General features: G+C 45.2%; 1 protein-coding gene across 1 annotated transcript in view; it reads right to left on the reverse strand.

Annotated features, from left to right (window-relative positions):
* PARVA (parvin alpha) overlaps nucleotides 1-27929 on the reverse strand; it is a 167173-nt gene that overhangs the window by 57707 nt on the left and 81537 nt on the right. Inside the window, exons 2-4 of the mRNA XM_069554354.1 lie at nucleotides 5514-5603; nucleotides 5358-5428; nucleotides 2368-2470 (exon numbers count right to left, since the gene is read on the reverse strand). Coding sequence (XP_069410455.1) covers nucleotides 2368-2470; nucleotides 5358-5428; nucleotides 5514-5603 — 264 coding nt within the window. The remainder of the gene's footprint in view (nucleotides 1-2367; nucleotides 2471-5357; nucleotides 5429-5513; nucleotides 5604-27929) is intronic.

Genomic DNA, 27929 nt, shown 5'->3' on the forward strand with positions numbered 1-27929 from the left:
CCCCTGCTTGCAAAGTCCAGCATAGAACACTTCCAGACAGTATCAGGGCCCGGGTAGAAATTTGGTGGTGCAGTTAAATGCTACAAATGCTAGGAGAGGTCGTCAGTGAGGCTCAGGGTTTCTCCACATCTGCATGTGCCAAAGCACGTTCCTCTCCGTGTTCAGTTGCATTTACAAGCCTTTAAATATTAATACTCATTAATATTGATGTTTGAGTACCAAATGAGCTTAGCTTCCTAGAAATTACTAGATTTTATATTATTCATTCATTGGTTCAGTATACATTGATTAAGTGCTGGGCAATGTGTTATTACTGGGCAAGACTGGAAAAAGGAATATGACATGGCTCCTGCCCCTGAGAAGCCTACATATGCTTATACGTGTGTGCTTAGTCGCTCAGTTGTGCCTGACTCTTTATGACCCCATGGACTGTAGCCTGCCAGGTTCCTCTGTCCACGGGGATCTCCAGGCAAGAATACTGGAGTGGGTTGCCATGCCCTCCTCTAGGGGATCTTCCTATTCCAGGGATCGAACCCCGGTCTCCTGCATTGCAGGCGGATTCTTTACCATCTGAGCCACCAGGGAAGCTCAAGAATACTGGAGTAGGTACCCTATCCTTTCTCCAGGATATCTTCCTGACCCAGGAATCAAACCAGGGTCTGCTGCAATGCAGGGAGATTCTTTACCAGCTGAGCTACCAGGGAAGCCCATACATTTACATAAACAGCTACAAACAAAATGGAATGTCTTACAATAATAAAGGCATATATATTATGTATACATGTCTTATGTATTATAACATAAAAGCATGTATGTTATATATAGGTGTGTGTACCTATACAACAAAGGCACACATATTATGTACATGTGTGTGTATCTATATAATAAAAGCATGAATGCTTTATACACGTGTGCGTATCTGTATCTGAGAGAACACAGAACACATGACTATTCCTTTCAAATGTGACTATGTTGTGAGCGGGAGCACGTTTGGTTGACTCTGCAGATAGAAAGAATGAGCAATAATGGTTTACCTCAGTGGATAAAGGAGGAAGAAGGGCCCCAGAGGCAGAAGAAAAGAAAAGGCAGAAGAGGTGTGAATATGCCCAGTGTATGTCATAATATGGCGTGGTGTCCATAAACACAGCAAAACTGCCAATGGAATGATAAAAGATACTGACTGACCGGGCACTCACTGGGTGTCAGGTGCGACTTGAAGCATTTTACATGGCGTGAGCCACACGTGTGAGTGACTGGAGGTGAGGCTGACAAGACGGATGCAATGCTTTGAATGTTGTGCTAACAGGTCTGGACTTTGTCCCACAGGTAGGGGAGAGCGAGTACTGACAAAATGAGACTTGCAATTAAAAACGGTTCCTCCACCAGCAGCGCCAGCTGGTCACAAAGGGGAATGGGCTGGAGGAGGTGAGATGGGAGGCAAAGAGGTGAGCTCGGAAATTGTTTAAACAGTTCAGACAAGTGAAAATGGCAGGGAGGAGGGGATGCGGGAGAGAATTCTGAGCAAGACATGGGGCCATGGAGACCCCCTGCCCCACAGCCATGGAGAGGCAGGGAAGAGAGGAAGGGGTTCTATTCACTTGGAAGGAAAGAAACATCCTTAGGAAAGAGGATGCGCTCAGTATGAGGCACTAGTGGGACGCTAAGAATGGGAGTCTAGAACTTGGGGCAGCGGTTAGGAGGACAGGAAGTGGGGGACAGAGAGGAGAAGTCCAAATCCAGGCACGATGAATCTGTCCTCTCAACACTAATGTCACCCAGAAGTCTCCTTTCCCTCCCCAACAGCCCCACACTTTCACGTAACAGCTGTGAACTGACTCGGGGATGCACACGCTGCCAGAGGCGAGACACCTGGAGACACACAGGAGCCAAGTGCCGCAGAGGTCCACACACCTGCGCACTTGCACCAATTGGAGAGAGACACTCAGAGGAACACACACACATACACGCCCGTAGCTTGCAGAGGTATGCATATATGCGTGCACACACACACACGTACAGGTGACAGAGGTATACACACACATGCACGCAGCTCCACGCGCCTGTAAATACACCTACAGAGGCCACAGGCGCACAATTTTCTGGAGAGGGTGAAGCATGTTTTCAGTGCGCAGTGGAGTCTTGTCATATGCCCTCCTGGCGATTCTCAACTGCTAGGCGGAGCAACCCTGTCTGGTCACAAAGCCTCCCTTTGCAAGGCATTCATGTAAAACATTCCAAGAGTACATTACACTGGTCTTCTAGCCCAAGGTCCCCCATCCCTATTCCATTCAGTGAACTATTGTGACTGGAGAACAGCTCTGAACTAGATTTAAACACACCCACTGCGACATTCAACTCTCCTCTTACCAAAAAGTTTCTGCAGGACTTGGCCATCGTATAAATCTTCAGCCAGGTCTTTCACAATGATTCTTTCTCCAACCAAAACATCGTTAATCCAGTCAATTAATACCTGCAGAGAGAGAGAGAGAATAAGGGAAGACTCATAGGATGTTTCCTTACACACCAGTGTTCTCATCCTGGACAGTGAAAATTTGAATGAACTTCAGATTTTGAAAGGAGCAGAATTATCCACACACCTGAGTATGTGTGCCAGCAGCTGTGAGTGTGAGCCCAACAGTCCTATTAACCTGCAGGTATAGGCTCTGCTAGTGCTGGTGGCTCCAGTGTCTCCGCTAACACCTCTGGCCCCTGCCTTCCCTTCCCCGAATGGCGAGGATCGTTCACACAGTGCTTGGCTGTGTGGCTTTGCAGCCAGGAGAGGATGGGCTTTGGAGTCATGCAAACTGGGGTTGAAACCCTCACTTTACCTACTAAAATAATTTGTGCATCTCTGGGATCGATGGACCATTATGTGTTTGTGTGTGTACCTCTGTCATCCATGAGCCACTGTGTGCATATCCCTGTGATTTATCAATCTATGGCAAGCTAGTTATCTGCTTTGAACCTCTGACTCCCCACCTCTATAATGGGAGTTGAAGGCACCTCCCACACTAGGTGGTGGAAAAGAATTACAGGGTCTCCCTGGTGGTCCAGTAGTTAGGACTCCACACTTCTGCTGCAGAGGGCATGGGTTTGACCCCTGGCCAGGGAACTAAGATCCTACGTGCCATATCGAGTCCAAACCAATATCAGGGAAAAAAAGGAAAGGAATTACATACAGCAAGGGCCAAACATCCAGTAAGGGCAGATTTTATTAATAAATAAAGCACTCTCCCATTATGACACCTGGCCATGTGGTTACTGTCACCCCTATGTTCAGGAGGTAAAACCAAACACAGAAGTAATCACAGCCCCAGGTCCCAGAGGACCTGTGGGCAGGGACAGGAATAATCAGACTCTTGTCCCCCTCACTTTACAGCACACGTTCTCCTCCCTGCACCAGGCTTCCTCTCAGTGGGGCTGTGCGGCGTCCTCTGTGGTCCGTGCCTTAGCCTCTATGCATCAGGCATTCAGCAGAGGCGTTCCAGGTGACCAGCCACTCAGTTAATCCACACGGCATCCCAAGAGGCAGGTAGCATCGGTCTCATTGTTCAGGTAAGGAAACTGAAGCTTGCACAAGGCCACTGTCTGTTTAATTTCAACCTCTTGCTTTATTTATGAAGGTATTATTCATATGCGATAAAATTAACCAATTCTAGGTATACCGTGTGATGACTTTTGGTCACCGTACATGGTTGTGTGACCACAGCCACAATCAAGATACAGAACAGTTCCCTCACCCTAAGACGGTCCCTCTGGTCTCTCTGTGCCCAGTCACCTCTCCTGATCACAAGCTTCAGGCAAGCATTACAGTTCCGACTTTTTGACCACTTCCCCTAAACGGAATATCACCCACTTTTTTTGGGTGGGGGGCATGCTACATGGTATGTGGGATCTTAGTTCCCGACCAGGGATTGAACCCACACCCCCTTGCAGTGAAAGCATGGAGTCTTAACCACTGGACTGCCAGGAAGGTCCCAGAGCATCACCTTTTGACTTCTTTGACTTGGCATAAGCAGACTGCCTTTACAACACAGGCAGGAGCTGGGCTAGGTTTCCACCCTTGAGAGGAGGCTCGGGCTTTCAAAGCACATTGTTCTACTGGCCTAAGGCAGGGGCTTCTATGCTTCCTCCCTTCCTCCTTCCTCTCTCTTCCCCTTCCCTCCTTCTCTCCTTCATCCATCCAACCATCTACACATCCAGCACTTATTAATGTCTGCTATATATCACTCTGTGCTGGATCCTGAGGGTACAAAAAAAGACCATCCCTGATGAAAAAAAAAAAAGAACACTCTTTAACCCCAAGCACCTCCCCACTTAGTGAAGGAGACAGAGAAGTATATGAGTAGTTGGAACGTCATGCGATGACAACAGTACGGAAGCAAATGCACGAACCACAGCGGCACACAGAGGGGCTTAGTGACAGCCCTGGGGTTTGGAGAGGGCTTCCCGAAGGACGTGACCTGGCTTTGAAGAGCAAGGAGAGTGCCTGGGCAGAGGGACTGCATGGCCAAAGGCCTGGCGGTGGGAGCGCGGAGCAGCTGTGTGCAGGTGTGCACCGGGTGCTGCCGTGAACAGGTCTGCTGTCCCTGTGGCATCCTTGCCAAGCAGGGATTATTGGAGGTTAAAGAGGCAGCTGGAGCATGGAGATGCCAAACACCACCCCCAGGACTGTGGGCTGCAACCTGCAGTTCATAGGAAGCTACACACAGGTTTTGAACTGGAAAATGATACATTCAGCTTTGCGTTTTGAGTGAATCCCTCTGCACCCAGCGCCTTCTGGTCCTGTTTTAAGTGTAGCTTGGAGAAGCTGAAGAAGACAGACACAGAAGGGGGAGGAAAATAGAGAATTTTTGAGGGTGACCACTGGTCAGTCACTGTGCCAAGTACATTACGCACAGTTTGTTATTTCATCTTATCATTTCTGTTTGAATCTCATCTCCTCCACTCATGCCATGACTATAAATGAACAATCAACGGGCTGTTCTGAGACTCAGTTTCCTCATCTGTGAAAGAGATGGAGATGATACTAAATCCAACTTCAGAGGGCACTTTTGAGGGTCCTGGGGAAACGCAGTGAGAGGCCTGTGTGAGTGAGCAGATCCTGGCAAATGTGAGTTTTCTGCACTAAGTTCTCCAGTGCCGATGGTCAGCACCATTCCTTGGGCACCTGTTATGTCCCACCTCTGTTACCCTGTAGACGTCCACCTTCTGGACTGCAAGCTGCCTGTGGCCAGGGACTGCTATGGATTTCTGTTCTCTCTGCAGTGGCTTGAGTGGTGCCTATGCAGGGTGACTGGTCTAGAGACACCTGTGGAGTCGGGAGGCACCTAAAGCCCCTTCTGATTTCCTCTTACCTTCATCAGTTCCTGAAGTTTGGGGTCGCTGCGTGAGTTGGGATCCACCATCGTTCGCACTTCATTCTCCTCTTTAAAAAAAAAGAAAAGGCAGTCAGCGAGGTGGTTGCTCTGAAGGCATCAGGCTAACCCAGAGAGAACAAGAGACCCCATTACCCAGCATCGTGTCCTCAGGGTCCAGCTCGAAGGGGATGGGGCTGAGGGGCAGGTTGATGGCGTTCATGCCTTCCTCCTGAAGCTCGGACACTGTAAGAAGGAAGCGCAGCGTTAAGCGGCAGCCCATAGCCATGTTCCACACTGATGCAGACTGAGAAACGAAAGCACCAAGGTTAGCCTACAGTTGTGATGCAGCTGCATCCAATTCCTGCCTCTTCTTGCTAAAAGGACCAAACTGTCCCCTTCATCTCACTCTCTGTCACCTTACTCGCTTTCCTAGAAAAATCAGGTATGGACATCTGCCTCCCTCCAGTAATGATCTTGGAATAAATGGAAGCAAAGTGAGCACTGACGTCTTTCTTAAGTCTCTGCCACGCCTCCCTCCTGTTCCTCCTTCAGGGGCTTGCCGTCCGGTGCGGAGTGCACGCTTGACAAGTCTTTGCTGACTGGATGCACGAGGTCCCCACGCTGAGGCTACATTTGAGCCACAGGCCTTTTCCATCCTCAGGTCAACCCTCCTCTGACTTCTCTCCTGAATTGGCTCCTGTGCATTTTTTTGGACATTTTTCTCCCTCCCTGCCTCCTCCCCACCCCCCTCCTCCCATCCAGCACTGCTCGAGGATGCCTCATGCTGGCCCCTCCCTGGGCTCTGCATTTATCCCTTCAGCCATAGGGAGTCATGGGCCCTGGGGTCAGGCACCTCACTTCTCCAGGCCTGTTCCCTCAGCTGAACATCAAAAGCTGGACAGGTGACCATCAAGTTCTTTTACAGTTTCCCAAATCTTAGAAGTCTACAATTCCATTGTCCTCAAGAAAAATAACAAGAGGTCAGTGACCACTAGACACTTCCAGCCCACCCCCTCCATCCACTGACCCCCACCCCCCACATGAAACCTTAGTAAAAAAGAAAAATACAAATCCCTACCACAAAACCAGTTGTGTGATGGCACTTTGCTGAGCATTGACCTTGGATTATTACCTCTCCTAAAAGCAGTGGCTCAAATCCTCTCAGTTCTACTCAATTCCAGTTTGCACTCAATTCCTTTGCACCAATTAAGCACAGAACAACCGTTTTCTCTGAAGGAGCTGGTCACCAAACAGTTCTTAAAGAAGTGATATGGCAGCTGCAATCAACTTTGGTAAAAGCAATGTCCCGTCTTTCCCTTTTATTTTTTTGTATTGACTCTGGCCTCACCGATTGCCAGCATATACTTGCAAGTACTCTTAAGCACAGGCAGCTGCTTACAAAGAGTTCTTTCATATTAGCAGACGTCACTGATGGTTGCAGTTGGACAGAGAGCGAGATTGCCTAACAAAGGGAGTGAAACCCACTCTGCCCTAGAGAGACACAACTCGCATTATGAAGCTGGTATTCAGTCCTGGTGCTGTGGGCTCTTGACATTCAGATGGGATATCAGCCAGTCACCATCTTGAATCTCCAAATCCACAGACACCCACCATTCTATATAATTCCCCCCACAAAACATAATTGAAAAATATAAGTGACACTTTCAAGGTTTAAATGATTCTATAAATATGGGCTTACGTTTGCTTTCCAGCAAAGCACAATTGCTTCTTTAGACTTTATAATGTCTCCTAGCACTCCTCCTAGGACTAGCTGTTTGCTTTTTTTTTTCCAGGCTGTTTCTCACAAAGAAGCAAGATTTCTACCACTTAACAAGCATCACTACACAGGCAATGGGAAGTGGAAATAAAGTTACGTTTCAGTGTGGGTGTGAGACTGGGTTAACTGGCCAGTGAAGAGACTAGCTCTTGCCCAGAACCTTCTCCATCTGCATATCCACCCCACCCCACCCTGCCACCAGGTCTGTGCTGTCCGATACAGTAGCCATTAACCACATGCAGCTATTGAAGTTTAAATGAATTAATAACTCAGTTTCTTAGTTCCCCCTGTCACATTTCAAGTGCTCAGTGGCCCCCATGGGGCAGCTGGCACCCCACTGGACAGTACAGATGTAGATTTCCATTATCACAGAAGAGTCAGTTGGATGGTGCTAGCCTGACTGATCCCATAGATCCAAATACTGATGATATCCAAATTTAAATCTCCAGCCTGATGCATGCTGCATTACGTATTTTTAAAGTTAATAAGACTGTATTATCTAAAACTGAATTCAAGGCAACAAAATCAGGGATAGGATAAAAATGCAGCACCTTCCTAGATATTTTTCATGTACAAAAACAACCAAGCTCTGTCCTAATTTCTTCTTTTGAGTGGTTTTATTTACCCAGCATCACTGGGTTGTGAAAACAAGAGTCAACTCATTATTAAGAGAAGAACCAGAAACAAACAAAAACAAACAAAATCTCTAGCCTAGGCCTGACCCTGAGCTCCAGACTCACTCAATATCTCCTCCTTGGTCTACTAATGGAGGTCTCAAATTTATACACCCAAAGCAGAACACGTGATCTTCAGTACCCTTACCTCCACTGTAACAACACGGCATCAAGACTTCTCCACCTTCCTTCTTATCCTCCTCAGTAAACGGCACTACCATTTGCATAAGAGTTCAAGCCAAAATCTGAGGAATCACCCTTCCCTTCTTCTTTTCCTCACTGTTTGCAGCCAATACATTGGCAAGTTTTCTGGGTTCCCCCTCCAAAACAGGACCCTATTCCAACCACTTCTCACCAGCTCCATCATCACCATTCTGGTTCAGGCCACCGTTATCTTTCACCTAAATAACCAGAACCGCCTTCTAACCTGCCCACTGCTTTCTGATGCATTTTCCCCAAGTCAATCTACTTCCTAGAGCACAGTCAGAATGATCTATAAAGATGTAAACACGATCATACATTCTCCTGCTTTATGCTTCCTGCGGCTTCCCCTCATGTGCATGCTTAGCTGGTCAGTCATGTCTGATTCTTTTGTGACCCTGTGGACTGTAGGCTGGCAAGCTCCTCTGTCCAAGGGATTTCTCAGGCAAGAACACTGGGGTGAGTCGCCATTTCCTTCTCCAGGGGAATCTTCCTGACTCAGGGATTGAATCTGCATCTCCTGTATTGTGGGAGGATTCTTTACTACTGCCACCTGGGAATTCCCATTATACTCAAAATAAAACCCCAATTCCTTCCTAAGACCTACAAGACCCTCTGAATAGTCCCTTGCCTCCCTCTTGTGTTGTATTTTCTCTACAGCACTCATCACAATCTGAAATAACTATTATTTCTACATTTATTATCTATCCCCTTCTCTATAGAATGTAAGCTGTGGAAAAACTGGCACTTTTCCTCTTTTGTTCACTATTAGATCTCTGAAGGGGAGTCAGGACTGCCTACATTCAAATCCAGGCTCTACCACTTATTAGTACGTGACTTTGGACAAGTTCATCCATCTTACACCTCAGTTTCCTTATCTGCAAAATGGGGGTGATAATAATATTCCCTACCTCCTAGAGCTGTTGAGAAGATTAAATGAGTTAATACATGTAAAACATTTAGAAGAGTATCTGGTACCTGGTTAAAAGCTATGTAATTATTTGCAATTATTACTTAAAATGATAAGCACTCAAGGGCCATTTGTTGAATAAATGAATAAACCTGTTAAGATGACTCTTCCACTGCACAGGTTATAAGTTGAAGCACAATTTACCAGAGCAGTGTACAGCATGCAAAGAAGACTTTCAGCCTGTCCTTAGGGGAGGAAAACCATACTTTGGCCTGATCCTGTGTGTGCGTGTGTGGGCACGTTTCTAGGGCAGAATTTCCAGCTTACTTTTTGTAAAGAGAAAAAAGCTACCTCGGTCCCAAGACTGTTGTCCAGTAAGAGCCAATCTGAATATAGAGATATCTATACCTCTAACGTGTGACTAGAAACACCATATTTGCAGCCAGGACTCCTAAAGGTGGGTCTGAACAGCGCCTCTTTTTCTGTGTAGATCACTGTTAGAAATGTTTTTAGATGAAAAATCCCCAGTCAGAAACACTCCCCTCTGCCCTGCCTCTTTAATTCACTCACAGAGACAAAACAAACCCAAGAAGAAAGGCAGAGATATGTTTGCAATTGGAAATGTTTTTTTTCAGGAAATGATTTGGTACAGGAACATCATTCCCATCCCATTAACTGCTGACTCGGAGCCAACTGTTTGTAAAAGTGAATATGCAAACTGCCCGGCTCAGGCTTGGCCCCCTGCCCCATGGGGCTGCATTAGTGGCCATGTTCCCAAAACAGCCCACGTGCTTTGGAGGTTTCATTTCTATTAAACCAAAGCAGGACCCAGCAGAAGCTCCTCGCCATCCCTGCACTCTGAAAGAGAAAGAGCTGCAATTGAATTTTCTCAGCATAGAATATGAATATGATGTTTTCCCCTGAACCTCCTCTAACAACCTAAAACTAGGTCTGAATGTGCAGCCTTTGGTGTCTCGCGGCGCCATTAGTCATAACTTAATAAACAGATTAAATGCCCAGCTGAAGGTCGGGCTTGGGAGAGCAGGGCGATTGCCTCAACTCCTGAAGCGCTCGCCATGAGGGAGGGAGCCTGGCTTTTCTGGGAAACACAGTGTGACTCTGGGTCCAGCTGTGTAGCAGAACAAGTACATGGATGGGCTTTGAAGTCTGAAAGACCTGGATTTGAATCCTACTTCTCTTTTTTATCAGCTATGGGACCTTATGTTGTTGACTTAAACACTTCAAAATGTGGTAGAAAACAATTTTGTTTAAAACAAAGGTGTAGGGGGGCACTGAATGGAATTAAACCAGAAGGAAAGAAAAAAAAAGGTGTAGCTGACACTATTAGTTTCTTCCCCAATATTGATTTTATCTTCTCTCTCTCTCTGCTGAAATAATACTCTCTCATTTTGTTCCAGTATACACTGCAAACCACCACCCCCCCCACCCCCCAACTGCCATGCTTCTAGGTGAGATTTTGATTGAGTTAAGCTAATCATGATAATCTCAGTTCCTTTAGTGGTGACTGGCTCAAGCATTGTCAGGTAACACAATTCTGGTCAAAGAGCTGTAACTGGAAATTTCTAGAACCTTCTAGAAAAGTTGTCCTTCATTTTAAAAAGAGGCTCAAGGAAGAGAAGGTATCTTTCTCCTTCTAACCATACTGCATCAGGATGTTATGCCTAGATTTGTAGTCATGAGGTTAGGTCTGCCCGAAGAAGCTAATACGTTAAGGTTGGCAGGGAAGAAAGAAGGGAGTTCTTGTTGATACTGCTAAGCCACCATCCCTAGAGCCACCCTAGCTTTGTGTGTCTTGTTATAAGTGATAAAGGAAGTTCCTTTTTTGTTTAAATCAGCTGAGTTGGTGTCTTCCGGGGCTTGGAGCCTTAACTCTCTAATCGGTGCATGGGACACCAAGATTATAAAGTTGATGAATGAAGGCAGTAGGTATACAAAGAACAGTAATTTTCCCTCCCTTTTTTCATGAGACACAGAATAGCTGCAGATATCTCTTATACTCCAAAATATATATGCAAGGGCCTGAAGAACACCAGATGGAAAGCAAGTATGGTGAGAAAAATGGACAGAGGCTTCTAAGAGTACAAAAGGGTCCATTTGTGCAAAGCTAGCAATTTCACTCATGTGACCAATATACATTACTGGGCACCTCCTTTGAAGCAAACCCTGTGCCAGCACTGGGCATAGGGTTTGGGGATTTGACATGAGTCTGCCTCAATCTGTTCTGCTGGGAGAGGCAGGCACAGAAAAACACAGTGGGCAGTATGCTGCACTCGGATGAGAGACATGTAACCAGAGGGCTGTGGGAGCTCAGTGGTGGGGGCAACAAGGTTAACTTTCGATGGGGAAGACTGGGAAGGCTTCTCAGAAAGGGGAACATGTGAGCCGGACTTTGAAAAACTTACATTTTCATCCAACACAGGTGCCTCACAAAAGGCACATCTTGTGTATAAACAGCAAAATGTAGACAAACAGGGCAGCTGCTGAGACAGCAGTAGTTATGCCTGAACACTGGGAATGTAGGGCACACACAGGAGAAACAGGGAGGAAGACCAAGGGGTGAATAAGTAGGCAGGGTCCAGAGTGTCGAGGGCTGTGAACTCATCTGTTCCCCAGCCTGCGCTGGACCAAGCTCCCCATGTCTGTAGATGAGAAACCCAAACACCATACTGAGGCAGAGCAAGAGGATAAGCAGGTTGTTCTTTCTCCTTCAGTGCCAGTGAACCCCAGTGAGGTACTTAGGCTGCTCTAGCTCCTTCTTGGGACTCCAGTGATTACTTTCTGGCCGTCATGAAAGCTCACTCAAGCTCCTTTAATTTCTAAATGGCTCAATGGTCCCCCCAGAAGTTCTTGCAGCTAGAAACATCTACACTGTCTGACTGGCAAATCCCAACAACTTTTCTCTATGTGGAAAATCAACCTGAAAGAACATCTACCAAAAAACACTTAATGATGAGAAAATGGATGCTTATATCCTAAGATTGGAAACAAGACAAAGATATCTCCTCTATTCAAAATCATACTAAAAATTCTAGCTATTACAATAATGCAGAAAAAGGAAATAAAAGGCACGCAAGTTGGAAAGGAAGAAATATAACCTTCCCTTGTGGCTCAGAGGGTAAAGAATCCGCCTGCAATGTGGGAGATCTCGGTTCGATCCCTGGGTTGGGAAGATCCAATGGAGAAGGGAAAGGCTACCCACTCTAGTATTCTGGCCTGGAGAATTCCGAGATTGGAATAGTCCATGGGGTTACAAAGAGTCAGACACGACTGAGCAGCTTTCACTTTCATTTTCACTTTTGTTCGTAGATAATATAATTGATTGTGTAGAAACTCCCACAGAATTGACCAATGATGAAACAAAAGAACAACTACAACAAAACCCATAGCCTTCTGTGTTAGTTGCTCAGTCATGTCTGAATTTTTGTGACCCAATGGACTGTTCACAGGAAGCCAGGCTCCCCTGTCCACGGAATTCTCCAGGCAAGAATACTGGAGTGGGTAGCCATTGCTTTCTCCAGGGGATCTTCCTAACCCAGGGATTGAACCCTGGTCTCCCGCACTGCAGGCAGATTCTTTACCCTCTGAGCCACCAGGGAAGTCCATACTCTTAGAACTAATAAGCAGTTATGGCAAGGGGGCACGATAGAAGGTTAATAGACAAAAATCAATTGTTTTCCTATGCACCAACAATTAATGATTAAAGTTAGAAATTAAAAACACAATATCTTTTATCTGCTGTGCTTAGTCACTCAGTTGTGTCTGATTCTCTGCAACCCCATGGACTGCAGTCCACCAGGCTCCTCTGTCCATGGGGATTCTCCAGGCAAGAATACTGGAGTGGGTTGCCGTGCCTCCTCCAGGGGATCTTCCCAACCCAGGGACTGAACCCAGGTCTCTTACACTGCAGGTGGATTCTTTACCGTCTGAGTCACCAGGGAAGCTCAATAACATTTATAGTAGCACCCAAATACGCAATACTAAGATGTAAATCTAATGGCATGTACACAGGGATGGCATGTAGAAAATTACATAACTCTGATGAAAGAAATCAAAGAAGATCTAGATAAATTGAGAGATAGTCAGATAAATGGATTATAAGACACAGTATTAAAGTGTCAGTTTCTTCCAAGTTCACCTATCAGTTCAGTTCAGTCTCTCAGTCGTGTCCAACTGTTTGTGACCCCATGTATCGCAGCACGCCAGGCCTCCCCATCCATCACCAACTCCCAGAGTTTACCCAAACTCATGTCCATCAAGTCGGTGATGCCATCCAGCCATCTCATCCTCTGTCGTCCCCTTCTCCTCCTGCCCCCAATCCCTCCCAGCACCAGGGTCTTTTCCAATGAGTCAACTCTTCGCATGAGGTGGCCAAAGTATTGGAGGTTCAGCTTTAGCATCATTCCTTCCAAAGAACACCCAGGATGGATCTCCTTTAGAATGGACTGGTTGGATCTCCTTGCAGGCCAAGGGACTCTCAAGAGTCTTCTCCAACACCACAGTCCAAAAGCATCAATTCTTCGGCGCTCAGCTTTCTTCACAGTCCAACTCTCACATCCATACAGGACCACTGGAAAAACCATAGCTTTGACTAGATGGACCTTTGTTGGCAAAGTAATGTCTCTGCTTTTCAATATGCTATCTAGGTTGGTCATAACTTTCCTTCCAAGGAGTAAGCGTCTTTTAATTTCATGACTGCAATCACCATCTGCAATGATTTTGGAGCCCCAAAACATAAAGTCTGACACTGTTTCCACTGTTTTCCCATCTATTTCCCATGAAGTGATGGGACCAGATGCCATGATCTTAGTTTTCTGAATGTTGAGCTTGAAGCCGAGTTTTTCACTCTCTACTTTCACTTTCTTCAAGAGGCTTTTTAGTTCCTCTTCACTTTCTTCCATAAGGGTGGTGTCATCTGCATATCTGAGGTTACTGATATTTCTCCTGGCAATCTTGATTCCAGCTTGTGCTTCTTCCAGCCCAGCGTTTCTCATGATGTACTCTACATATAAGTTAAATAAGCAGGCTGACAATATACAGCCTTGACATACTCCTTTTCCTATTTGAAACCAGTCTGTTGTTCCATGTCCAGTTCTAACTGTTGCTTCCTGGCCTGCATATGGTTTCTCAAGAGGCAGGTCAGGTGCTCTGGTATTCCCATCTCTTTCAGAATTTCCCACAGTTGATTGTGATCCACACAGTCAAAGGCTTTGGCATAGTCAATAGAGCAGAAATAGATGTTTTTCTGGAACTCTCTTGCTTTCTCCATAATCCAGTAGATGTTGGCAATTTGATCTCTGGTTCCTCTGCCTTTTCTAAAACCAGCTTGAACATCTGGAAGTTCATGGTTCACGTATTGCTGAAGCCTGGCTTGGAGAATTTTTTTTTTTTTTTTTTTTAGATTTTATTTTATTTTATTTTATTTTATTTTATTTTATTTTTTTTAATTTTTAGTTTTTTATTTTTTAAATTTTAAAATCTTTAATTCTTACATGCATTCCCAAACATGAACCCCCCTCCCACCTCCCTCCCCAGAATATCTTTCTGGGTCATCCCCATGCACCAGCCCCAAGCATGCTGCATCCTGCGTCAGACATAGACTGGCGATTCAATTCACATGATAGTATACATGTTAGAATGTCATTCTCCCAAATCATCCCACCCTCTCCCTCTCCCTCTGAGTCCAAAAGTCCGTTATACACATCTGTGTCTCTTTCCCTGTCTTGCATACAGGGTCGTCATTGCCATCTTCCTAAATTCCATATATATGTGTTAGTATACTGTATTGGTGTTTTTCTTTCTGGCTTACTTCACTCTGTATAATCGGCTCCAGTTTCATCCATCTCATCAGAACTGATTCAAATGAATTCTTTTTAACCGCTGAGTAATACTCCATTGTGTATATGTACCACAGCTTTCTTATCCATTCATCTGCTGATGGACATCTAGGTTGTTTCCATGTCCTGGCTATTATAAACAGTGCTGCGATGAACATTGGGGTACATGTGTCTCTTTCAATTCTGGTTTCCTCGGTGTGTATGCCCAGAAGTGGGATTGCTGGGTCATAAGGTAGTTCTATTTGCAATTTTTTAAGGAATCTCCACACTGTTCTCCATAGTGGCTGTACTAGTTTGCATTCCCACCAACAGTGTAGGAGGGTTCCCTTTTCTCCACACCCTCTCCAGCATTTATTGCTTGCAGATTTTTGGATCGCAGCCATTCTGACTGGTGTGAAGTGGTACCTCATTGTGGTTTTGATTTGCATTTCTCTAATAATGAGTGATGTTGAGCATCTTTTCATGTGTTTGTTAGCCATCCGTATGTCTTCTTTGGAGAAATGTCTATTTAGTTCTTTGGCCCATTTTTTGATTGGGTCGTTTATTTTTCTGGAGTTGAGCTGCATAAGTTGCTTGTATATTTTTGAGATTAGTTGTTTGTCAGTTGCTTCATTTGCTATTATTTTCTCCCATTCAGATGGCTGTCTTTTCACCTTGCTTATATTTTCCTTTGTTGTGCAGAAGCTTTTAATTTTAATTAGATCCCATTTGTTTATTTTTGCTTTTATTTCCAGCATTCTGGGAGGTGGATCATAGAGGATCCTGCTGTGATTTATGTCTGAGAGTGTTTTGCCTATGTTCTCCTCTAGGAGTTTTATAGTTTCTGATCTTACATTTAGATCTTTAATCCATTTTGAGTTTATTTTTGTGTGTGGTGTTAGAAAGTGATCTAGTTTCATTCTTTTACAAGTGGTTGACCAGTTTTCCCAGCACCACTTGTTAAAGAGATTGTCTTTACTCCATTGTATATTCTTGCCTCCTTTGTCAAAGATAAGGTGTCCATGGCTTGGAGAATTTTGAGCATTACTTTACTAGCATGTGAGATGAGTGCAGTTGTGCGGTAGTTTGAGCATTCTTTGGCATTGCCTTTCTTTGGGATTAGAGTGAAAACTGACCTTTTCCAGTCCTGTGGCCACTGCTGAATTTTCCAAATTTGCTGGCATATTGAGTGCAGCACTTTCACAGCATCATCTTTCAGGATTTGAAATAGCTCAACTGGAATTCCACCACCTCCACTAGCTTTGTTCGTAGTGACGCTTTCTAAGGCCCACTTGACTTCACATTCCAGGATGTCTGGCTCTAGGTGAGTGATCACACCATCATGATTAACTGGGTCATGAACATCTTTTTCGTACACCTATAGATTCAGTGTAATCCTAGTCAAGAGTTACAGCAAGCTATTTTGTGTATATTGACAAACCAATCCTAAGGTTCACATAGGAAGGCAGACTCAAAGTAGACAACAAAATATTATTAAAGAAGGACAAAGCTGGAGGATTGACACTACCAGACGTCAAGGTAAATGACAGCGGCAAAAGAGCAGGCACACAGGTCAATGCAACGGAACAGAGAACCCAGGAACAAACCCACACAAATACAGTCAACTGCTGTTTGACAAAGGAGGAAAGGCAATTCAATGTAGAAAGGACAGTCATACCAACCAATGCTAGAACCATTGGACAGCTAACTGCAAAAATTAATCTAGACACAGACCATACACCTTCCATTTTAACAAGATCTTATGCAGATTTTAATGAAGTCCAAGTTATCGACTTTTCTTTCATGGTTTGTCCTTTTGGTGTTGCATCTAAAAACTCATCGCCAAACTCCTAAATCAAATAGATTTGTTATATTTTCTTCTGTATATTTTATACATTTTATATTTAAGTCTGTGATAATTTTGAGTTTTGTGAGAAGGTCGTTGAAAACAAGGAAGGTCTGAGAAAATGTGACGGCTAAGTGAAACCTTAGAATATGTCACAGCAGAGGGTGACACGGTATCCTGCAAGAGAATTTGGGACAGAAAAAGGACATTAGGTAAAAGCTGAAAAAAATCTGAATAACTTAATAATATTAATATGGGTTCATGAATTATAACAAATGCAGCATATTAACATAAAATGTTAATAAGAGGGGAAACTGAACATAGGCAAAAGTGAACTCTCTATTATCTTTTCATTTTCCCTATAAATCTAAAAGTATTATAAAAATAGTCCATTTAAAAAATCAACCCAAATTTTCTATTTTTCCAATGAAATATAGTGCTCACTGGGGGGAAATCCATAATTTTAAGAGACACATATGTTTCTTTCCATCACCAAGGAGACAGTGGTAATTTATCCAACATTAGCTGACCCCTATAGAAGCATTTGTACAGGAAGCAAAGCACAAAGACCATTTCAAAGTCCTACAGTGCAAGCGGTACTTATTCCCAAGTGAGAACTTGTTTCCACACAGAAACTGCATGGTTTTTAGGTTTGTTTCTAGGGCTGAGATGAGAAGACAGAGCTTCCTCATAACTTAAGGATGCCTGGCAAGGTCATTTCTGCTTTCCCAAGAAGAGCTCTGTCCCACTAGTACAACCATCACTGAAGGTGTCTTTATTGCTTTCTCTGGAACTGCTTTGGAAGCTGAATCTATCCATTGTTCCTGATGGGGCTTTTATGACATGGCTGTTGTATTAGCCTTCCACTGCTGTAGTAACAATTACCACACACTTGGTGGCTTGAAACAACACAGATTTATTATCCTTATGGTTCTGCAGGTTAGAAGTCCAACATGGGTCTCACTGGGCTAAAATCGAGGCATTGGCAGAGTTTGCTCCTTTCTGGAGGCTCTAGGGGAAGGTTCATTTTCCTGCCTTTTCTGGCTTCTAGAGGCCACCTGCATTCCTTGGCTTGTGATCCCCTTTCTCCATCTTCAAAGCCAGCAGTGGGGGACGGGGGTCAAATCCTTCTCACATTGTGGTACTCTGACCTCTTTTTTTTGCCTATCTCTTCTATTTTTAAGTACCCTATGATTACACTGGGTCACCTGGAAAACCCAGGACAATCTCCTTATTCTAGAGTCAGCTGATGAGCAGCCATAATTGTGCCTGCAGCCTTAACTTCCCTTTGCCATGTAAACTAATATATCCTTAGATTCATTAAAATCCATATCTGGGATATGGATATCTTTGGGGGGGGCATTACTCTGGCTCCAACAGTTTTCTTGGGGGACAGGTTCTGTTCTCAATACTCACCCCTGCCTACAACACGTGGGTTCATTCTTCTTCTATGTGAAATTATCAAAAGGAAATGCAAAATCACCACCCCTTCCATCCTAGCCCTTAAACCAGAGTTTTATTACTTAAAAAACAACAACAACAACAAACTTATCTCAGTGGCCATAATATAAAGCATCAGGCAAACACGGGAACAGCTCAGAGTGCCTCAGCAGACTGTCAGGGTTTCCCCACACTCTGCTCTACCTGGCATAGCTGTTTAGTCACCAGGGTCTGACATCTGGGCCTTGAAGCACAGCCAAAAAGGAAACTTAGAGGTTGGTATTGTGATGGGAGCTGACAGGGGAATCTATAGTCCCAAGTCTTAAAGTTTCCACCCGTGTCTTTGTTTTGGTCAGTTTTATAGTCTCTGCAGAGTTGGAAGGCTGCCAGGCAGATGGCCCCTGGACATTAATTCATTGCTCAGCCAAACACGTGATTCAGCAGCCCTCCAATTGCAAGTACGCTCAGAGGGAGACGGATGCACCGTTGACTAGCTTTGGGCTGTCAAAACCATGTGAACGGAAACACCGGTGAGGTCTCAAGTAAGCCTTGGGAATTTAAAACAGTGCTCAGGCACAGAGGGTCTATGATCAAAATCAAATACATCACCACTCTTTGTCTTTTGCCACACCATGTCCGCTGTTGCTTTAGATCTAGCACCAGAACCGTCTTCTTGGTTTTAAAGGTCTGCTCCTACTTAAGTAGAAAGTGGTGTAGGTGTCACTCTGGGAGTTTATAACGGGTAACACCAGGCTATCACGCATGCGTGTGCATCTCTGAGCATCCATGTACCCTCGCATTTGTATCAATAACAGCCTTGGGGAGACCATAGCAACTGACCTGGTATGTTAGCTAATTAGATGTGAAGTGTGGGCACAACAGCTCAGGACAGCCAGGGTGAAACTGGCACTGCTCATCCCTTTCATTCATAAGCACACATGGGCATGTCTGGTACCAGGGGCTGGGCCAGGAGCTGTGAATACAATGGCAAACAAGTCCTTTCCTTCTGGGGTTGGTTGGTGGATGCCCGAAGAACAGCTACCTGTGGTGACGGCGAGAGACCAGTATACCAGGCATGTGCTGCTGCACCCTGAGGAAGTGCTCAGAGGATGCTGCAGCTGGGCAGGGAGGGGAAAGGTGCACACAAACTGCACTGCAGTAATGCTCTGTCCTCCACGCAGTCCTGAACCAAGTCCTGAGAGCTTTCTTCCAAAGTGGAGAGAGCAACAGAGGAGCACATGGGAGATGCAGAGACCACGGGAAGACCAGCGGGGCTCTAGGCAACCAGCGGGGCCTCTGGCTTTGTATCACTGTATCGCCGGAGTCAAATTTCTTTATTTCTTTCTCTGTGGCTCTTTGACCTTCGTGTCTATAGCATTCCTATTTATTAATTCAAAGTAAGCCAGGCACTTATTTTTGCAGTGGCTTGATGCTGCTTAAAGTGCCACATCAAGGACCAGTCCCTTGGAATTTCCAAGTGGTGGACTCCACTGAAACAAGGGCTCTGGGTAGGCGGGTGGCCAGTGAATGACAATGGCATTGTTGTTTTGCTTGGATCAGTTCACTAGTGGGCTAAATCTGGATTTGTCTGGAGGTCAGCTGGTGGTTTATCCTGAAGGAGCATTGCTGGTGGAAACTCTCCCTTGAATGGATCATGGTGACGTGAGAGAACACATACTCGCACTGTGTTTTTTTGTGCCAGGGACGCAGACGCGGCACCTTTCTTTAATAATATATACGTTTACTCATTTAATCTTCCCTCCAATCCAATGAGTAGGAACTGACTATCCCCATTTCACAAATGAGGAAAATGAGGCCCAGAGAGGTTATGTAACTTGAGCAAAAAAGTGGAACCCAGATTGACCCCAGGTCATCTGGCTCCTGGAATTTGCTCAAGTTCATATCCATTGAGTCAGTGATGCTATCTAGCCCTCTCATTCTCTGCCACCCTCCTCTCCTTTTGCCTTCAATCTTTCCTAGTGTCAGGGTCTTTTCCAATGAGTTGGCTCTTTGCAAAGAGGTGGGCAAAATATTGGAGCTTCAGCTTCAATATCAGTCCTTTCAATGAATGTTCAGGGTTGATTTCCTTTAAGATTGACTGGTTTGATCTCCTTACAGTCCAAGGGACTCTCAGGAGTCTTCTGCAGCACCGCAGTGATTCGAAAGCATCGAATCGTCAGTGCTCAGTGCTTGGTTGTCTTTATGGTCCAACAACACTCACATCTGTACACTACTGGAAAAACCATAGCTTTGACTATGTGGACCTTTGTCAGTAAAGTGATGTCTCTGCTTTTTAATATGCTGTCTAGGTTTCTCATAGCTTTCCTGCCAAGAAGTAAATGTCTTCTAATTTCACAGCTGCAGTCACTGGAGCAAACTCCAGGAGAGAGTGGAGGACAGAGAATCTGGTGTGCTACAGTCCGAGGGGTCGCAAAGAGTTGGACATGACTTAGCAGCTGAACAACAGCAGCTCGCTCCCGAGTTTACATCCTTAACACTACACTGTATGTTGTTCCAGTTCTGCGTAACAATGTTTTTTGTACACTGAACCCTACAGCTGGTCTGGTCACTCTTCGTAGGCTTAGCCTCTCTGAGGACAGAGGCTACACTTAAGCTGTATTTTTGTTTGTTTTACATAACAAGTTATTTCTGGCTAGAAGAGAAAAAATGCTAATTTAAGAGAACCTGAAAAATATTTAAAAACTAAGAGGAAAACAAGCCTGCTGCTTAGACGTAGCATGTTATGTTTTCTTCTGCTTTTCTACGTTTTATATACACACTTACACATACTCCCATACTGGGTACATACTGGGTAGTTCTGTGGCCAGCTTTTACAATACCAGATAATCTCACTGTACTTCCTTATGCCATCAAAGCTCTCCCTTTAAATGGCTTTCTCAACCTCTGTTGAAGGTATGCACACACATTGCTTAACCCTTCCATAACTGTTGGACATTTAGGTGGTTCCCAGTCGTCGGGGAAGGCGGCTGGATATGGAGGGTTGAGTCATTTGGCAGCTATGGAAGGGGGTGAGGTGGGGAGGGGAGGGGGTGCTGAGGCAGCAGGACCAGCAAGTGCAAAATGTGGGGCCTCTGGGGAACCAGATGACAGCCTGATGCGAGGTTCAGGCTACAGGCTCTTCGCTCTCTTTAGTGGATGAGGAAGCTCAAGTTCAGAAAGTGTAGGAGACTTCCTGAAAAGTTCTCTGGAAGATGATTCTACCAGTTAGCTGTCTCCATTCCCCAGTGTATGAGTTTGAAGTCATTTGAAAGGGGAAAGATATCCCAGGAAAAGGGGTGAGGGGTGAGGAAAGAGATGCAGAGATGTAGGAAGAGCCAGCGAAGGAGGCCCATGTTACTGAGCCGGTTACCTGTGGGCACCTGAACCGCAGCTCCTATGGGGCTAAGGAACCATACACAGTGTCTCCAGGAGGCTTCCCTACTACTGAGGTGGCCCCGGGTACTACCCCTCCGTACTTCTAGGCCACACTGGGTGCCAGCTGAGGGGGCTTCAGAAGCCAGAACCCTGGGACAGAAAAGTGGAGGTGCCTGATTAAGTGGGGAGCCTTCTGTGTACACCAAACCATCTACCAAGCTGGGCTGAAAAAGGAGGTGACCTGGGATACTGTGTTCAGTGCAAAAGCATCTACTGTGCTCACCCGGGGATCTGGGGGCCAGGGTCTGCCACCTCTTCCCCTAGGAGACAAATTCTAGGAGACCCGGTGGGAGCTAAAAGGGTATGTTTTTGGCAACATATCTGGGAGGGGAAAATACTCTTGTTCTCCAAGGAAGAAGCAAACTAGAATGGATGGGCTGCAGAACCCTCTTCATCTTGTTCTGACACTAAGCCCATGCCATTCAAAACAGACATTCCCTAAGTCCCAACTGTGACATGCCCAGGCTGGAGACTCAGAGCTGAGCAGGAGATGGACCTGACCTGGCTCAGGTCTGCCCTGAGAGGAGGCTGGTACTGCTGCTGGGCAGGGTGCTTGCATCAGAGCACAAGACCACTCTAAGGAAACTTCTAGGGGGCAGGGGAAGGGACATAACTTGCTCTGAGCTCCTGAATAGGCCAGGCCTTATGCTGAAGACTTCTGCTCATTAGTCACTCCCTCCATCCCTTCTGGAAGAGAGACTCCTCCTTCTTGGGATGGAGCAGAAGTTTTGGAACTAACTCATCATCACACCACTATAATCACAGTGCTGCGGGAAGTTTCTGACTTCTTCATCTAATGTAATGAGGCCTGGTAAAATGTGCTCATTGGCTTCCTCCCAGTCTTAAATACTGATTGAGCACCTGCTGTATGCCACACATATTCTAGAAAAGAACGAACCCTTGCCGTAGGAGCTCACATTCATGTACACCTGGAGTCTCAGTGGTCTGAGGACCAACATGGGCACGGCTCAGGGCAATGAGGGAGACCAGGCTAGGCCTGCACCGCCAGGAGGGACCAGGGAGGGCTTTCTGGAGAAGGCAGTGCCAGACCCTTCCATGGCTGCATCTTTGTTCTTCTATCCATCTCACTTAGCACTGTTTGTAATTATCTATCTGTGCACGTATCTGAAGAACCCATCTCCCCCACTATTTCGAATGTGCCAAGAGGCCTGCCCACTGCTGCATGACCATGCTAGTACGTGTTTTCAGAATGAATGGGCCGTGTGGCCAGGCTGATCCTTGAACAGTGCACCCTTCTGGCAGAAATAAACATAGCACAAACAAACAGCTCCACCTTCTAGGTCACAGCCAGATGGTAATCTTGGGTGGGTCTGGGCTTTAAAAAAAAAAAAAAAAAAAGAATTGGAGACGGCAAAGGAAGGAGCAGAGAAGGCTGACAGGTCTTGGCTCTTTAGGCGGAAGCATTTTTTGCTTATTATCTAGGCCTCTTCAGCATTATGACAGTGTTGTCCTAGAGCAGACATCTGTGCCCATCGCCCTGGAAGCAGTGACAAAATGCTGCCAGTCTCTGTGCCTCACAAGACTTATTGCAGCTCCCTGGGTCCTTTTTTTTTTTTTTCCCCACTAAACCAATAATCCATGTTGACAGCAAATCTGTACAGAGAACCTATTAAAAGAAATTGTAGTAAATCAGAGATGCTTTAACTGTCTGTCTGGTGTTCTGATTGCCTGCCCAGCACTTCCACTGTAACTTCCTTCTGTACAACCTGCCATTTGATTAAATTCCACGGATAATTATTGAGTCTTGACTACGTGCAAGGCAATGCGTTGGGAGCCTCATCCCAGTTGTATCTTCCAGGCCCAGAGCATAATTTAACTTATGGACAAAAATACACATGTACAACGGAAGCAGAGAGTGAGAGGCCACAAGAAACTATAAAAACCATTTCAAGGAAGGTAACATTTGATCCATGTGAGCAAGTAAAGGATGACTGGTACCAAACACTCATTCATTTGTGTAAGTATGGATTTAACAGTGTTGCTGAGCAACTTTCCCGGGCAAGGTACTATACAGAGAACCTATTAAAAGAAATTGTAGTAAATCAGAGATGCTTTTACTGTGCTTGGTGTTCTGATTGCCTGCCCAACACTTCTACTGCAACTTCTTTCTGTACAACCTGTCATTTGATCCAGTTCCACAAATTACTGGAATTGGGGTCAAAGGGATAAATAAGACCCACTCCCAGAGCATGGTCCCCTGGGAGAGCCAAAGCAGTATCACTTAATTCATCTGGAGGTGGAAGTCTGAGGGGAGCTCCTTAAAAAAGATGCTTCAGTTGCTTCTTAAAGGAGACGTTTGAGTTTATCAGGTGAAGAGGAGAGAGGAGAACAGACCCATTTTCAGGACGACTGCTGGAGCGCAATGAGTCTGCGAGGTGTCAGAGAGTTAAGCCAAGAGCCAGAACACACAAGGTGTGGATTTACTCCTGAAAGCAGTGTAGGATAAGGAGAGCAGAGTTCTGCAGGTTTGCAGAAGGCTCAGGAAGATTCCTTAGTGGATCCATCCATGCAGAAGTCTTCCTGGGATCTAGCACCATGATTAGGCAATCTGAGCTGGCCTGAGCTCTGAAGAAAGGATGAATCCCAGCTCTGCCTCTTATTTAATAACTTTTGTCCCCTCTGAAGTGGAAATCATAATTCTTAGCTCACAAGACTGTAAAGAAGCTCAGATGACACAGCACACATGAAGTACTCAGCACAGTAGGACATACCGTAGTGAGCATTTGGTAACTGCTAGCCCACTGCTCCCCAGAGTGTGTCTAGGAATGTGGACAAGCCCTGGGAGAGAGTGGGGCTGCTCAGAGATGACCTAATGAGACAAGCCAAACTTTGGTGAGACAACAGAGCTTAAGAACAAAGCTGGAGGAGACTTTTAAGAAATGATGACCTATCCCTTTGTCTTGGGTTGATAAGGACAGAGAGGATTGTGAAAGAGGCAGTAGAAAAAGGCCCATGAAATGTTTTAGAATGCAGAAGTAAGTTTTGGGTCAAGTGGCATGGTGAAAGTACCCAGGAATGTTAAGAAGTGGTATTTTGTGGATGTTACAGAGACTGGGAGGTGGTCTGGAGGCAAGGTGAAGGCTAGATGGAGATGACCGAGGGGTGATGACCATCACAGTTTTAACAAGTGGTGGTGTTGACTGTGGTTTGGCTGGATTTTCAGAGGTGGAAAAAGATGCTGTTCAACATGCATAGCACCTGGATTGTGGGCTCTAAACAATAATGCCATTTCCTATAAAAGGAATCAGGGCTTCTTGGACAAAGGGCCAATTCTAGCTCTGAGGCAGAAAATATACAAGTTGAGCCTGGAGCATCTTATTGCTAGAAATCAGTTAGGTATGAACTTGTACCAGATTAAGATCACATCCAAGAGGCTTTCACTGGCCAAAGACGGAAAAGTTTGAGCATCAACATGGATAACTGCAAGGGGTCCAAATACATCAAATATAGTTAAATCCACAAATCAATAATAATGCAGAAAAAAAACCAAAACAAAACTCAACACCTCTCTGTCACCTCTGGAAGATGCTAGGAAACCCCTTCATTCTGAAAACTGGTGAATAAAGAGAAAATATCTGATGTTTATCCTCACTCTTCAAATCAAACCATACTTGCATTGATCAAATGCTTAATGAGGCAACATTTATCTTTATAAAGCATTTCAGCCGATAAATGATGACAGAATAGATGAATTAGAACACGCTGATTTGGAAACCCCTAATGAATGAAGGTTTCCAGGCAATGGACTCTAATGGATCCTGACAATCCAGTGACACCCAGACATCATGCCTCTCCTTCCTCCTGCCCCCAAAGGGACACAACACCATCAGTTCCAGGCCCACCTCTCAATTCTCAGGAGACACAAGGGACAGACGAACAGCCTCACTGGTACTGTCAAGGCACGGCTAGCAAAATCTAGACTGTGGGAACTCAGTGAGTTTCTTCAATATATATATTTCGAGGAATAAATGAGATCTGGTATAATATCAATTAATTGCCAGGCATGGGTCTTATTTTGATCTTGATTTCAAGAAACTAAAAATAATAAATGATCACAGTTATGAGACTGAATAGCTAAACATGTTAAGGAATTACTAGACTTTTATCTACATATAATATAATAATTGTGTTTTTCTTTAAAAAAAAAAAAGAACCCTTATCTTTAAGAGCTATAACCAAAATAAAAATACTGAAATGGTGCACCTGGGATTCACTGCAAAAGAATCTTCTGGTGGGGGCTGAGGGTCAGATGGGAGGCATACATGAAACAAGGTTGGCCATGGATTAATCCGTGTTGAAGAGGGTGATGGGCTTAAGGGTGTGTACCACGGTATTCTTGCTACTTTACTATCTGTCAGAAGTTCTCTATAGCAAGAAGTTCGTGTCTGTGTGTGTGTGTATGTGTGTGTTTCATGGTACTGAAGAACTAGATTCTGGGTGAAGAAAAGCAGAAGGAAACCAAAGGCTTGTTTTTTAAAATAAGGAGGCAGATCAGGTCAAACAACTAAGAATAAGGTCAATCTGGAAGCAAAAAATGGAACTAATAGGGTAAGCATGATTAATATTCTTAATGGATAACAACTTCATTCTAAAAATCCATAATAACAGTCTATCAAAGTCCCTAGGGAAATTTAATACAATATATTACATGGCAATTAATATAAGGAAAACATATGTAAATATCTAGTAAATAAAGGGGAAAATCATCCTTTTCAATGGTCTCCACAATGTATTAAATGAAACAACAAAATGCCTCTCACTCAGCATCAGCCTGGGTTCTTTTCTCTCCACCCCTTCCTTCCCTCTGCGTCTGTTCCACACCCTGCCCCAATTTTGATACCCAGCTCTGCTCTGGAGCGTCCCAGAGTCAGCTGTAACTTCGGGATCCCTCAAGTCTCCTTCTTTCCCCCGAGAGATGCTGGGACTTTCAACACAAGTGCTTTCCCAGAGGGTGCAAATGAGTGACTCTGGGGTCCATCGATTCATCAACTAGCTGTGAATCTGTCATAAAAGCACTGTGGGCCCCCGGGAGGAGTCAGGTCCCCCTTGCACATCTTCAGGGGAGCCAAGGAGACTGTCAACACAGCCATCCCTCGGGTTCCCACATTGACTAAACGTTGCTCACAGCTACCTTTCTCACTCCTCTATCAGTTGTGGTCTTTTCAGAACCCAGATCCAAGAGCCGAAACTGATGTAATCTTTAACCTGTCAAGGTCCATGGGGAGGAATTTCAGCCCAGGCATAAACCCAAACATGTTTAGGTTCAAGCCATGTTTAATCTGAGAGGAAACCGAGGGGAAAGTCTTGCCAAGGACTCGCATGCACATCAATCAAACCCATTTCAGTCCCTGTCTTTATCTATTTATTCCAAACTATTTGGGAGAATTTCAAAGGTCCATTAGGCATCAGTGATTACGAGCTCTTGAAGTAAGATATTTATCCAGTTGATATTACTGTCACTAATGAGAATTACAACACCCTCCCTGCTCCAGCTACTGAGCAGAGCTGGCTGTTAGGTCTCAGGAAAAGCATTTAGCAGGCTAATAGCTCACGGAAGCCGAAAGCTTCTCACTACACTTTCAGAATGCATGCTTAGATTTACCTTTACAAGGGAGCAGAGAACAACAAGCAGTAAAATTAGGTAGATCTTTTCTTTCAAAAGTCCTTCATTCTTGTATTTCCATGTTCATCCTCTTTTTGCCACCCCCAACCTCTAAACATCTTACACACACGCCCACACTCTCCCCCTGCCTATACACCCCATCCCTCCAGAGCTCTCTTTAACAGCAGAACTAGGCTAATGCAGGTCAGATTGACACAACAAACCTTCAGAGGCAAGAGGAGGGGTATCTGCCATCTCAGAAGCCCAAACACAAGAGATGCAACCAGGAGGTGGCCAGGGCACCCCCAGCAGAGAACCACCCCTACCACAGCACATCCAACTTCGCCCAGACTCTGACCCACCTTTAGGGCAAAGTGCCCCGCAGCCCATGGTCTAGGATTTCAGCCACAATCATGGTATCTTCTGCCCAGAGCTGAGCCCTCCCTGCGGTGGCCCTCACTCCTCTGCTTTCAGGCCCAGCTTCCAAGGTCCGGAGGTCTGTGGAGCTACAGCATCTTTTCAGCCATTTCCCGAGGAGAAGGCTGCCTGCTCAACCCACAACTCTCAGCTCAGTGCATCAGTTGAGAACAAGTGGCTGCCTATATAATTTAATATGATGCCACATGGGACTCACAGACCTGCTGCAAAGCAAACAGGATTCTAGCGCTTGCCTCTTGGCAACTAGAAATCTGGAGCGCCTGTTTTTTTCTGTTCAGGCTGGGTATACACCTCAGTCAGAGCTGGGCAGGGTGTTTTCAAGGGGTTGATGCTTAGACTACTGAGAAGTGAGTCTCATCTGGGGGCACCTAAAATTCCTTAGCCTGCCCAC

This window comes from Ovis canadensis, chromosome 15 (assembly GCF_042477335.2).
Source record: "Ovis canadensis isolate MfBH-ARS-UI-01 breed Bighorn chromosome 15, ARS-UI_OviCan_v2, whole genome shotgun sequence".
Lineage (NCBI taxonomy): Eukaryota > Metazoa > Chordata > Mammalia > Artiodactyla > Bovidae > Ovis > Ovis canadensis.